This window comes from Dryobates pubescens, chromosome 1, assembly GCF_014839835.1.
Source record: "Dryobates pubescens isolate bDryPub1 chromosome 1, bDryPub1.pri, whole genome shotgun sequence".
NCBI classification, from domain to species: domain Eukaryota; kingdom Metazoa; phylum Chordata; class Aves; order Piciformes; family Picidae; genus Dryobates; species Dryobates pubescens.
Genome location: NC_071612.1, coordinates 47,657,951 through 47,672,252, shown reverse-complemented (window position 1 = coordinate 47,672,252; position 14,302 = coordinate 47,657,951). Strand labels below are relative to the sequence as shown.

The following is a 14,302-nucleotide window of genomic DNA, read 5'->3' as shown; positions in this document are numbered from 1 at the left end:
AATTATTAGAGATGTGGAGGAGTTAGTACAGTGTCAGTGAAGACAAGGGCGTTATCCATTCAGGGCTATGATACCTGTGGGAATAATTAAATCACAACCTTGTCCAGCCAGTCTGCTAGCTGCTGCACTGCTAGGAGATATAACAGATGATTTGGTTGATGCTGAGGAACCTGAAAAGGTGACACATTTAACCATGAAAATTCATCATCTTCCCTTAGAAGCAAATATGCACTTTTCTATAGACAGTGTTTTTTAAAACAAAGCAATACTTGCTTCAGCAACACTCTAAATAGAAGCATTCATGGAAAAGACGCTGGAATTTCTGATGGAAATGCTTTTTAAGAGATGCAGCTGTTCATGTGAACTACTCCAAGTTTTCATTATTTAATCTTTTTCTCTAGGTTGTGATGCCAAACCACCTTTTTTTTTTTTTTTTTTCCTTCCAGTAAGACTAATCAAAATACAACTGACAACTTCAACAGTGAAATAGATACTATCAAGAGAAAATGCTGTGAAAGATTGTTATGTACGGCTTCCACGGGTGAAACCTCTTTTTTCAGGTCTAAGTAAATTTCATTCTGCACTGTCACTGAATGGTATTCACAGCAGTAAGGAGTGAAGTAAGCTCTGAAATCTGTGCCAGTTTCAGATATACTTGATTAACATCTGCTCTTCAGTCTGTGTAAACATTCAGCAATAAGCTGTCCTGAAGATCATACAAACCATTAGCTGTTAAGGTGTGCAGGCTCCACCCCAAAAGAGCGATTTTATAGCACTTGCTTTTTTTCTTTAAACAAAAAAACAAAAAACAACACAACAAACTCAAGTTTAAATGATCTTTGCCATGTGTGTTCTCTAAGCTGGTTTACAATTATGCTTTCCAGAGCTTTACCCTCCTTTCATATAATTTAAACAGAAAGTGTCATTCTTACGAAATGTTCAGGATTTAAAACCCAAACAAACTATTTTTTTCCTCTGTAGTGATGAGTAACCATCATACTGGGGGAGGTGTGACACCTTATTATTGCTGTTGCTGAAAAATTCTGATATATTTGAGGACTGACTGCTGGGGGGGGGGGGAAGGAAATTGAAACTAAAATTTTAATATTTTCCACTAAATCTAGTTCTCTGGAACACTAAAATCATCACAATGTAACTGAATTAACAACTAGTTTCTGCTTTTTAAACTTACTACAAAGCACATGGGGTACATTAATTCAATGGTTTGGGTCCAATGGCAAAGAGACAGTGAGATTGAAAGCTCGCTTGCCCTTCTGTAGCGGTACATTGCATAAGAGCTGCAAATGGATTCAGCCAGGCATGAAAGTTTGACTGCAAGATCCTGCTAAAGGCCTGAAGACTGAATCACTTCAGCAAGCGAGCCAAGACAAGCAGCTTAAAAAAAACAAATTCCTTATCATTTGACACAGTATTAATGCAGCCTTACGCAGGCTTCATCATTCAATATCCCTCAAATCCCAAAACCCCTTCCCTCCTCCAGTGTTTGTCTACTTTGCATTCAAAAACTGAAGCCCTAATAAGGGCACTCAAAACCCAGAAATTTTAGAAATAGGGCAATTATTCTACTTTTATACATAGTTTCATAAGGTGTGTTAGTTCCAACCACCTCTTCTCTCTCACACACACACACACATCTGGTCAGTGTATTAAGAAAAACCTGAAGAAAATATCCTTAGAAAAAAACCCTGTGGCGTATGAAGTGTTAAAAATTACACGTCCAAAGCTCAGCATTTGTGTACCTAATTTTCTACAGAACATTTGGATTTCAGACATACTACTGTGGCTTGAAACAGTGTCTTAGGACACTAATTCCCTTGCAGACTAATGCACTTAACAGCTGCAACAGTTATCCTGCTAATAGAATACAGAACGATGAGCAGTTTGCCATCTGCCCAGTTCTTAGCTAGATATTTTGCTAATTTCAAAGACCCAAGAAAACCACAGCATTTACTTTGTAATATATGTAAAGTACAGCATGCAAATCACTGTTTTCATAAGCACAGAGTTTTACTAAACAGGAAATGAAGCAAAATGTAAATTAAATATATGACTACAAAGAGACATTTTCACAGCTGCTCATCTGAGATTATGTCAAACCTTTCCAATTCAGAAACTGTCAAAGCTACATAATTAATGAAAACATCACTTCCACATACTACATTGTGGCATTCTTGTTTATAGACAGATAGGAAACACTGACATTACAGGCTAGTTTATCACTTTGTATTTCTCACTGTTTAATACTAGCTTAGATCCTCTAAAACATACATTAGTATTTACATAGTGAATTAATAATTTACTGAAATCCTTCTGCTATGAACAATGGCAACTCTGGCCTGAGAAAATATGAGAACAAACAATTTCTCATTAGGTATCGCCTGAAAAAAAGACCCACAGCATTATGACTCCTGACAGTACCTTAATGTATGCGCTATAAGCAAAGAGAGATGAGTCCCAGGGGCAACAAAGGAGAATCCCACTCATTCATTTGCTCCAGGTAACTGAGCTATCAAGAAATAGTTCAATAGTATCAAGAAATAAACAACCCCCTAGTTATGTTTCACATCAGGACAATACCTGCAATATTAAACTTCAATGCAATGTAAAACTCTTCAGTCTCATGCTATTTCAAGGTGTTCAAGGACTTACTTTCCTCTAAATGCAGATCAGTTTAACAGTAAGTAGTTTCCTCAAGTTCCCTGACAGATTATACAAGTGTGGCATATATTTTAACAAGGCAGCTGCCAGAGAAGACGAACGGGTTGTTGCTAATGCATATCCCAATGTGTATGCTGACACCAAAGCAGATACAGAACCCTGTGTTCCTGACCAGATGGAAATCCCTGAAGAGCTGAAATCAAGAAACAGAGGGAGAAAAAAAGCAATTACCTTTACCTGGAAATGGTCCTGCCTCAACAACTCCCTCTTTGGTGCTGTCAAAGCCATGGGATGTTATTTTGGTTTCAGAAAGTCCCAGTCCAACTGGTAAAGAACGTTTCAAGTCCTTAAAAAAAAAAAAAAAAAAAGAATAAAAATGAGAAGTTAATGTTTAAAAGAGAAGATAAAAGTGTCTCAAAGGGATTACAATGCAGTTTCAACAGTTCCCAGACAAGCAATTCGGCTTTTAGCCTGGAATATCTTCATTGGTGTCAAAGCATTCTACTCTGATGAACAAATAAAACATAAATGAACGAGAAACACTGGAAGTATAGCCTGTGTATTTATTCTACTTTTTTTTTATATTAATGTACTAGAATGCCATCTCTTAGAGCAGCAGTTACCAAAACTGTGGCCTACAACATCATGTGATGTGGTCCAAGGCTGCTACAAACAACCACATCGGTTTAATAATATTTCCAGTTAAAAACTGTCAGGCATATAGATGACCTGACACCATGAGCAGACAATATTTTACAAACCAAAAACATGGACACAACTATCAGAATGTTAAGGGTAAAAAAAGATTAAGCAAGAAATGGTCTCAAAATTCAAATCCACAGCATTCTTAATTTCCACAAATTGCACAGGAAAGCTCTTTGATACTTGGCATGGATAAAACACTCAAACACTACTTCAGCAGCTTGTATGTTTTTGAAATTAATTGACTTAAAATTGCCTGAGATTACCTTGTTTGAGAGCTAGTTCAACTACTACAACCAACTTTCATCAACTGAAGTCTCCATAGAAACCCAGCAGAAGCCTGTTACTGAACCAGGACTTCATACACTATAATTCACATAGTTACTGCTTATTTTTGCTATTTTACTGACCTCTATAAATAACTACCAAAGGTTTTCTGCCCTGTTGATTCCAACCATATGACTTAAGTTTCAGCCTCTGGTGTTAAGAGAATATATTTAGTGCCTAAAAAAAATATTCAGATATTCAAAGCAATTTAAAACCACTAATTTGCCTAACTAACAAGTGAGTGAAAAGCTCCTCTGAAAGTAAACGCAAAAAGGTAAAAAATGCTTCTAAAAAATTAAGTATCAAGAAATCAGAAAACTGTCAGATTCTGAAGTAGGGACTTTTACACATCCTCTGCTTCCTCAGAGTGGCAGAAGAGAGAAAATACAGAGTAACAATAGTGAAACTTGCAGAGAACAACTATACATAGCTTTAAGATGTTGGTGTCTGGACATGTGCCAAAACTATTTATGATCTACGCAATGTGTATAATTACAAACAAAAAGCAATCTCTAAAATCCAATACATATTTGACTTATTACTATAGTTGCTTGATGCATAAGCCAGATGCATGCAAATGCACAAGAATGATACTGCCTCTGCTCACACTGTCAAGAAGAGGCTTTGGATCTCGTTCCCACTCATTTAGATAGTTGTCTTTAGTTTAAGACAAAATCCTGAGAGAAAGAAAAAGGAAGAGCTATCAACAGATGAACTGCAGTACAACAGAAATCTTGTTGACACTGAGAACTCAGGATACTGCTGCAATCAGGGTAAACAATTCCTATGGCTACACTTCCACTCACATTTAGTAAGATTATGCCATATTGGTGCCTCTGAAGCATTGTAACAATAGATAAACAGTATAAACAACAAATAGCTATCACATGCAGAACCTATCTGACAAATTATTAAGTATATGACAACACTGGATACACACTGTTTTCAGGCTTTGCAACTGACTTAAATGGAAGCACCAATGTTAAGTATTTGCAGTTGGTGGCATGCTGGAAAGCTTTTGCTACATGTTGGTTTAAGCTAATAAAGTCAATTTAACTCAAAATGTAGCAGACTTGAAAAAAGATAAATAGACTGCAAAGATGCACTGATTTAACAAAAAGGATATGTTAAATTATTTTTTTTCCTGAAAGCACACTGGCACCTCAGAAATACACCTAAATCTGTAGCCAAACAAATGCAGACAGCCAACCTGCTTAAGTATGTTTGCAATAGCGATCTAAGCAATCATCCGTATTTAAGGTTAAAATGCAGAACAAGGGCTTCATAAAGACAAAAGTTTATATCTAAACTTAAACAACTGTACTACTGCTGTCCACTCAACCTAATGCCAGTTTGAAGCTAATCACAGGATGAACAGAGTTGAATAAACCAGAGTATTGAAAAACAGCCTTCTCTTAAATAAAAAGTTATTTGAATCATGAAAATTATTAAGATCTACAATTCTGTATATACACACACACATAAGGGTTGGGGTTTTTTGTACATAAACATATACATATGTATATGTAGTCAGGCAAGTAGCTGAAGATATCTTCACTTTTTTTCATTGGCAAAATTCAGTGTAAAGAACTGTTCAAACCTGGTTTTAAACACCTACATTAACCAACTGAAACATAGCCTGCTGAAGAAAGATACCCTTGTATACAAATTGCCATTGGTTGATTTAGACATGATCAGGTTTGTCATCAAAAACTCAATCATCACAACACTACCTTCTCATTGTTTACAAACCAATTTATCCCTTCTATAATTTACAAAAAAGGATTGTTTAGAAACAGAGGAAGACAAGATGTGCACAAAACTTCATTTAAGAGACTGTACAACAGCATTTACATTTTAGAGTTGTAAAAATGCTGCAATACTTTCGTTGTTGTTCCCCTTTTTTGTAGTTTTATTACTACAACACAGAAAGTGATTTTTTTTACTATATGTTGCTCCTCTAGCTAAAGGAAGATTTTGATAACCAGAATATCTGCTTTCAAACTCATGATTTTCTCTTAGGTGCAAAAGGAAAATCAAGTCTTTAGAATCCATCAAAATCTGTTGATATGTTAAGAGATCACATCACACAAACACAAGCATAATTCATAACTTTTCAATTGTGTAAGACTGAAACCCATTGCATGTTTATGCAATTATCACCTAGCAGAAGTATTTTCATACTTCAACTTCACTTGGACCCACAGCTGGAGGTATAAAACCCCTACAATGCAAAAGATTCCAAGTCAAAAGGCTGGACTACCTATCCCATTCTCAGCCACTCAGCATGCTAAAGGCCTGAAGAAGCAAAAGCATAAAAATGGGAAGAGAGCTGAAGGCTTTATTCAATTGTTTCGTCTCAAGGAAACAGTTTTCTAGAACTGACATGCAGAAATAGATTTTATTTTAGGTAACTTAGGCTAATTTAAAATTGCCCCAAGTATCTATCTATGATAGTAAACATGGCAAAACCTAAGAGATGAAGATGCTTCAGGTAAAATGTGAATGACAAGACCTGGACTTTTTTCCAGAAGGAAAAAGAAAAAATGTATAGAACTTAACTATGTGTGGGGTCTGGCAATTAAATTACAGAACATGACACTCAGATTAATCAGATTCCAGAGCTTTTTTCATGATTCTATTAAGACAAATGGAAGACTCACAACAAACTCTATTTATCTTTTGCAGCCTAAAGTTTATTCCTGGTATTATACACATGCTTAGTAACAGTTTTGTCCCCTTAAGAGTACAAAAAGAGCCAGGAGAAGAGAGTTTATAATGAGTAAAAAGAAACAATTGGAACAATTTCAGCAACTCAGCCTGATAAGAACTTTTTATAGATTTTGTACAATAGTTTAAACATAACAAATAGCTTACAGCTGCCTGAAAAACCTTTACAGGCAGACCAAACAGTATTTTGTTTAAATGTATTCCCATGAAGCTTTCACACTATACAGCATGTTACTGAAATAAGAGCAACAAACTTCCTCACTTTTTCCCCATAGTCCTCATCTTCCAGTCCCCTCAGTGACGCTGAAACATCACTACTCTAATCACGTTATTATAATATAGTGGGAAGAAAACTCTCCTAGAATTCAGGGATAACTGAAACAAGCAAAGAATAGAAACCAGCAAAACTGTTTTGCATGCTGAGTTTTCTTACATAAAGCAGTAAGAAAAACGTTTAATTAGGAAAAGTCCTTCGTTAAGGCAAACATATCCAAATATTGGCAGCAAATGGTTCTACACACTAGATTTGTAAGCCTTAAATGAGTCCAAAGGGAACTTGGAAAGCTTAAAAGCACCAAGTCAAGCGTTTTTCTAATGAAAGGACACTAGACATTTCATCCAATGACGACCGAAGCTACAGCCTTTTAGTAAAAAAAAAAAGTTTCCATCCATCACATGGGCAGGACAGAACTTGTCAGAATTCCACAGGCATTTCTTATTACTACAAACAAGACAGAATTAGAATGTAGCACAGTGTTTCTTCTTCTTAAACGTAAGGAACCAACAAGATGTATTGAGTAGTGCTACATCACATTCCCACAAGACTGCAGCTAATATGCTTCCTTCTGAAATGATGTTACGGCAATCTCTTCTTTCTGATGTTCTGCAAAACTAAAGGCATTTTTCTTCAAAGAAGGAGCAACCCTACTTCTTGTTTCCAGGTAAATACATTTGCAATGCATTGCCTTGCAAAATAAAAAACTTCCCATGCTTGGCTATGCACAAACACTGCATTTGCTGGAAAATAAATATGCATTTTCGTGCCTGGGCAGCTCAGTGATATGGTGAGGTGTTAAATAGAAAGTGAGTCCAGAGGAAAGTTTAGTTTTGCAATTAAAGAGTCCTGAAGAAAAGGTTATACAACTACCTCTTAGTCTATCAAAACTTATTATCAAAGCTGCTCAAGTGTTTACTCCAAAACAGCTGTAGAAGACAAAAGCCCCCAAACCACACACACACACAAAACCCCAGGATAAATTATGTTCCATTGTTTACATCTGAATTGTATATCACCTAGATGAACGGCTCCGTGATTATAAGAAGAAAACAAAATTACACCTTTCCAAGAAGGTGTAATTGAAATCAGTATGTTACAGTTTGAGAGCTCTAAACTCTGCTGTGGTCACCTACTCTCATAGAGCACTGTGATAGCAGTACAACTTAAAGTGGCAATGATTTCTTGTCCCTTTTTGAAGCAGCCTCCTAAAAATCAGTACTTGCCTTGTCATTATCATAAGTCAGTAAAGACCCCTGAAAACCTGGCACCGAAATTTTGTGGTGCAACGCATGTTGCTTTAGGATAAAACAAAAAATTACCTGGCAAGGGAAAAGAAGGGAAAGCACAGCATTAAGCAAAAAACACAAAACAAGATGAATAGAAGCTAAACCTCAGAATTTAAGACTAACGCATTAGTGAACAGACCTAGATGTTAATTCCAAGGAGTTTGTTTTCTTTGTTTTGTTTATAAGAAGTCTTGATTATAACATAGTCTGTTTAGGTAACACATGCAGGTGTTAACTTGTACAAGACAGTTCAAAAAAGAAAAAAAATTTAAATGCACTTCATCTTCATTGACATCAGAATAAAAAATGAAAAAAAAAAGTTACAGCAGCACAATAATCTGTGCTTGCACTGTATTACTTTTCTGCAATTCCATCAAATATTTGACCCATTTTTGTAAGTTTCAAAATATAGTTGACTCCAGGCCAGCACAATAATTACCATGCCAGAAAACATGTACGTCAGATCTTATGAGTCCACAGATAAAAATTACCTTGGTATTTCTCCTTTCTATACTGTACAAGGATTCTGACCCAGTCAACAACAGCACAAGTTTCTTTTATTGTAACTAATTTATAAGTTTTAGATGTGCTACACTGAAGAAGCAATTATTTAAGGAAAAGATAGCTTAGTAGTCAAGTCACAGCAGGATCGAGGTCATCAGGCTTAAAAATAGTAAATCTGGTTTTCTACTTCCACGTGAACTAAAACTCATTACCACTTCAAGGTTAATTCCTGTTTTGCCCCTTAAACAGATACATCTTCAGCAAAATTTAGTTTTAAGTTGATGTCATTAAATGCCACCTTAATTTTTACATTGTCTTACTGGTAGATCTTAGTGGAATGACAAATCTTAAGAACCCTAAATCCTCCCTCACTGCAGCGCTACTGATACAAAAATCATGGCCCATTCAGCAGAAATAGAAAAAAAGTCCCAGTAATAAAGGCAGTATTTTGTTAGTGAGAGCTCTAATACGGATGTGTTTCTGCCTCAGGAAGTTATACACTTTTTTTATACAGCCATGCTCACCATTCAACAACTAGCCTGCAATCACAATCAAATGGTGTCAGATGATGTTCTCATCATGTATTTTATGTCTTAGTATTTTTAAATACATACTTCTAAGTACTCAAATAGCATTTTAATTTATAACAACTTTATGTATTTATAATAAAATAAATAAATGTTTCAAATTATAATTTTAATATATATTTAAATGCTCGATTTCCTGTTTTATTTATAAAATGGTTGGATTAAAAAAAATCAGTACCCTCAATGCTTAGAATCAGTAATTAGAAACTTACAGACTTGATTGTGGATTACAGAGCACCCAACAGTTTGCACTCTTCAACATTCAGAAAGTTTGCCACTACTAGTATCTCTTTCAAACAAAGTAGTTATTGCAATGTGCAGCATCTGCTTCAGTTTAGTCAACCTCAGATGAGAAGTAAAATAAAACCAGCCCCAAATTCAATAAACTATACCACAGCACCCTCTGCTGGACAGACAAATACAAGAAGAACCAATAGTAAAACGTAGCAAGGTTAAGGGAAAGACTTCAAAATGGCACACAGATTATGGAAGTACAACTTTTTTTAACATGCACCAATTAAGATGGATTCTGACACATCTCACCTATGTAGCATACAGCAATACAGTAGCAATTTTTAAGTTCCAACACAAGAAAAGTTACTTTTCTCCCGTTCAAAGTAGGACATGACAATTTATTTTCAGCTATCTTGGTCTCTGAACTTTTTATCCCTTAGCTTTCCACAAACAATTTGATAATTCTTCGTAAAAATTTCAGGATTTGGTAGCCTGAAATCACACGACCTGTTAAGTCTCATATTTTAAAAGTGGTTGTTGTTGTGCTTTATGAATAAAACTGCTAGATTTAAAAAAAGAAATCAATATCCCCCAGGATCAGAGACAAGAGTGTAGAAGCATATACACTTGATTATGCATTACAGCGCACCCAATTCTTTACAGAAATAGTTGCCACTACTAAAATGCCTTTTATACAAAAAAGGTTACTGCAATGTGCAATCACATTATGTTATGTCAACTTTAACCATTTTTGAGCTTCAAAGAAGTTTTTCCATTGAAGTTCTAGAAAATTATGTCAAGTGAAGCCTGGTAGGCATCACATTGTAACTTCAGCATTTCTGATATCGTTACCTTGTTAAACATCAAGAAAATCCTTACCCTGTTAAAGCTGTGCTCGTGAGAATCTTCCAGCTGTCCATTGCTAGTCACAGGAATTTCTGCTGCAGAATTTTTGGGAGATTCTTGAGCCATTGCACCTTCCTATAATATAAGAAGAAACAGGTTAGCATTTGTCTTAAACTTTCAATGAGTGACCCACATGAAAATATTTTGATATATAGGTTTCATAACTGTTGATTTTATTTCAAACTCCTATTGGTAATACCTGATATGCTAGGTCTGTATACATTTATTTAATCATATATATAAACCACATTAACATGTTAGTACAGCTCAGACAAAAGTAACTTAAAGCGTCAAGATCCAAAAGAAAACTAAAATTTAACCCATTGATATGGGGGGGTGGGAAGGGGTCAGACATTAATGAGGCATGGGGCCAGCAAAGTATTTTCTACACATGCTTGACCCTTAGAATAAGTTCATACATATCAAACTATATTAAAAAGGTGAGCCTGGCTTTAAAAAAATTAAAATGTACTAGCTACTGATATGAAGTATACAACTTCTAGGTAGTAACAACTCCAAACTTTAAAACCGCTTCTTACTTTATCGCAATATAGTGCCACCTTCTGGCTAAACTGCTGGTATGCAACTCTCATTTCATTCACAGCAGAAAATGCAAAGTCAAATGCAGAAACAAGAACTTAAAAGCATCAATTCAATAATCCAAGACAGTTTCAAAATGCAGCTGGGAAATGACTGCTTTCATGAATGACCTGGAAGAGGCATTCCTGTAAGCAATGCACACCAGTCACAAGCACTTGAAGAGGGAATGGCTCTCTAGTACTACCCAAAACTAAGAGTCATCAAAATGATAGCCCTCTGACAACTCTGCTGAGACAGCTTCATCCGTCAACAAAAAGTCTAAACAGCGGAAAAATCAACATACAACCAAAGCAGTGTTTGTTTAGTTACTTATGAAAAAGTTGTCTTAAGTCTTCAAATCAGCCCAGGCACTTATCTATGCAAGGCATGGTACCCCATCAACAGGTACTTGCGAGTAGATGCTTTTCTTCCCCTAAAGCTCCTAAATCAAACTGGATCAACTCTTTTCAAAGGCCCAAGAAGAGGCCCAGTCTAAGCACCATCAGCTTCTTCAATCACACATGTAGCTTTTAAAGGGTATCCTCGTAACACAGAGATTTTACTGGTACTTATTTAGGATTGCCTGCATCCTTCTTAATTGGCAACATCTTCTGTCACACCCCATTGCAAATGCATTACCCACTTACCACAGAATCACAGAATGTTAGGGGTTGGAAGGGACCTTTAAAGATCATCTAGTCCAACCCCCCTGCCAGAGCAGGATCACCTAGAGTAGTTACAATAGTAACCCTGATTTCCTTCATAAGCTTTGAGGCCTTCCAATCTTTCTCCTAATTATGTCACTACCTGTGGGCTCCAATAATCACACTCCTCTAACTCCTGATGACCGTCAAAGCTATGTTGCCACAACTTCTTCCACAGACTATAAACTACTGAGACTTCACCTCTATGGAAATCCATCAAGTTCTGAGTAAATTCTGCCTTTTACCCATACAGAGAAAACAAAGAAAAAGGCCAAGAACAAGCCACACTTAAGAACCATGCATATCAATTACAATCCAGGGGTTGCATACCAATAAAGTAACATCCAAAGTGATGTATTTTCTACTTTTGAGGACCAAAACCTTTTCTACAACTCAGCAACACTGAGTTAAAAGCTACTCTTTCAAAATGGTGCTTTAAGAAACATTTCACTGAAATGAGAAGCTAAAGATTTTGGTACAGATTTTGAACAAACTCTAAATACAGAGAACAGATTTTAAATAATTTACAGCACAAAGTGCTGTAAATTTAAGAAAATGTTACTTTATAACACACTAACTTACCCCACCAATCCCTCTCATTTAGCATCCTTTCAGCACTGGAGGGGCATAGTCACATGCCATATAGTCACATCGCCCAAGCTCCAGTATAGTACTGACTACCCACAGCTTTTTGCGGGGGTGGTCATTTTTCATACAACAGAACAAACTCAAAACTCAGACTTCAAGCAAATGAAAATACTGAAGCAAACCAAAAGGTTTGTTTGATTTATGAATACTTTTAAAACAACAGAATGTAGAAATAGAGAGTATCTTGAATTGTAAGGAAACCACAAGGATCATGGAGTCCAACTTGCAATTCCTCACAGAGCTGCTATTCAGCACCAAAAGATCAAATGTTCTAGGTGCCTCCCATATTAGATTTTAATTCAGGAAATCTCTCTAATAGCTCAAGTTTCTTAAGCTTGTTCTAAATCTCACATCTGATTAAACTACAAGACTCTTGGGAAGTGAATTTGACACAGTTAAGGTATTTTTCAAAATGCTTGTCCTGTCACAGTTACCAGCATAATGCTGAAATATTAGCATAGGCTACCATAGCTATTTCCGTTCTTTCTTCAAATTGTCATAAATCAGGGAAGTCCTGTTCCATGGGGGAATATGCTTCACTTGACAGGGATCACAAACAAAACTACTTCCCCAAATTTAGTTAAAGGCAAAACAAATACTCAGCTTGGGTGCTTTCTATCTAGAATCTCCAATAATATTGCTAATACAGTACAAGGATATAAGCATATGCATTTATTCAGATGTACACATTTACACATACATGTCTCTAGTAAATACATATTTGAAAACAAAAATTCATCAGCCTCTCTGGACAGTTTTTCAAGCCCAGGACAATCTAGAAGAAATTCACAGTTTAAGAATTCCTTACTTAAGTCAAACCTATGTATCAAGTTCAGAGAAGGCAAAACACAACTTGCTAACTTGTTTCATGTTATATCTGCAATAAACCACCATTTACCATCGCTGAAAGCTGGATGTTTCCACCACCCTGCTTTTTCAGTTCCTACTGTGAGCCACAGTGTCCCACCTCCCAGCCACTCACCTGACTGCACAGCAAACACTCAACTCACTGGCCTGGTAACAGACCTTTTCACCAGGTTAATTTTCCAGTTTCAGTGAACTGAATCAGTTTGCAATGCAGTCAGACAAGTACAAAATACATGAAGTGAGCAACTGAAAAAGGGAAGTGGGATAAACTGCTAATTTGGCTCAGCCATAACAAGAAATCACCAGCTGCATTTTAGTCAACAGTAAACTAGCACTGCTGCCAAGAACAAGTTCTTCCCTTTTTTTTTTCTGCCCTTCACTCCAACTCTTCCCCTCATCAGCCTCCCCTATTCCCCAAACTCGTCCCTAGGCCAGAACAATGTATTTGTACAGCACACAAGACTGTGGAAACACTGCAGATTAAAAGAAGGTGACCTCTGCTCAAGAAAGGGATAGGTAATTTTTCCACTCAAATTAGCTTTCCAAAACAATTCATCACACAGCTCCAACAATTGTACCTATGAAACAGAGGGCTAATAATGCAGCAAGAAACTACTGAGAATGAAGGATTGCTCTCAGTCACAGCATCAACTTACTTGAGTAGTGCAGGATGTCAAAATACTTACTCTAACTGCAGGCTACTGACAAAACCAGCTGCCATTTCTCTTCACCTCTGGCTGCATATTCCTGCAGCCTCATGCAATCATGGCAAACTTACTGATCTAAGAGACAACTAACCCAATAAATCCTACAATATTTCTACTACAACAGTGAGTATGATTGCCAAATTGTGTCAAACATATTTGACTGGCTACATTATTTTGAGGACATCAGAAATTTATTCAGAATTTTTAAAATTCACAGACTTCTCCACAAAGAATGTACAAGCTATATCTGCTCCCAAGATAAAAAAAGATTCACCACTCCATTGGCAGATAGAATGTCCTGTTACAGTGAAGTTACACAAAGATTCCTGCCTTTTAAATACCAACCCTTTCTGTAGCATTCACACTTCCCCCCTGCCAGATTTTACCACATCTAAATCTACTCAACTTACAAAACAAATTTCGTATCACACTGATACACTACTGGTTAAAATAATGCTTTGTTATGAATTAACTGGGTTGCTCTTAGTAGTGCCTCAAACCCAACTCCACTCATTCAGGATATTGTGTATGAACTCATATCCCCATACTAAATTCATTGTGCTAT

General features: G+C 36.3%; 1 protein-coding gene across 6 annotated transcripts in view; it reads right to left on the bottom strand.

The window, feature by feature from the left end:
• The window catches only part of ARFIP1 (ADP ribosylation factor interacting protein 1), a 38,853-nt gene that overhangs the window by 21,107 nt on the left and 3,444 nt on the right, over positions 1–14,302 (bottom strand). For 2 of the 6 annotated variants that reach the window (XM_054165230.1, XM_054165250.1), the window contains 3 exons: positions 10,206–10,307; positions 2,911–3,025; positions 75–170 (listed from right to left, as the gene is read on the bottom strand). In XM_054165230.1, the coding sequence (XP_054021205.1) occupies positions 75–170; positions 2,911–3,025; positions 10,206–10,307 (313 nt within the window). The remainder of the gene's footprint in view (positions 1–74; positions 171–2,910; positions 3,026–10,205; positions 10,308–14,302) is intronic. The other 4 variants (XM_054165244.1, XM_054165236.1, XM_054165254.1 and 1 more) reach the window with 4 other exon arrangements.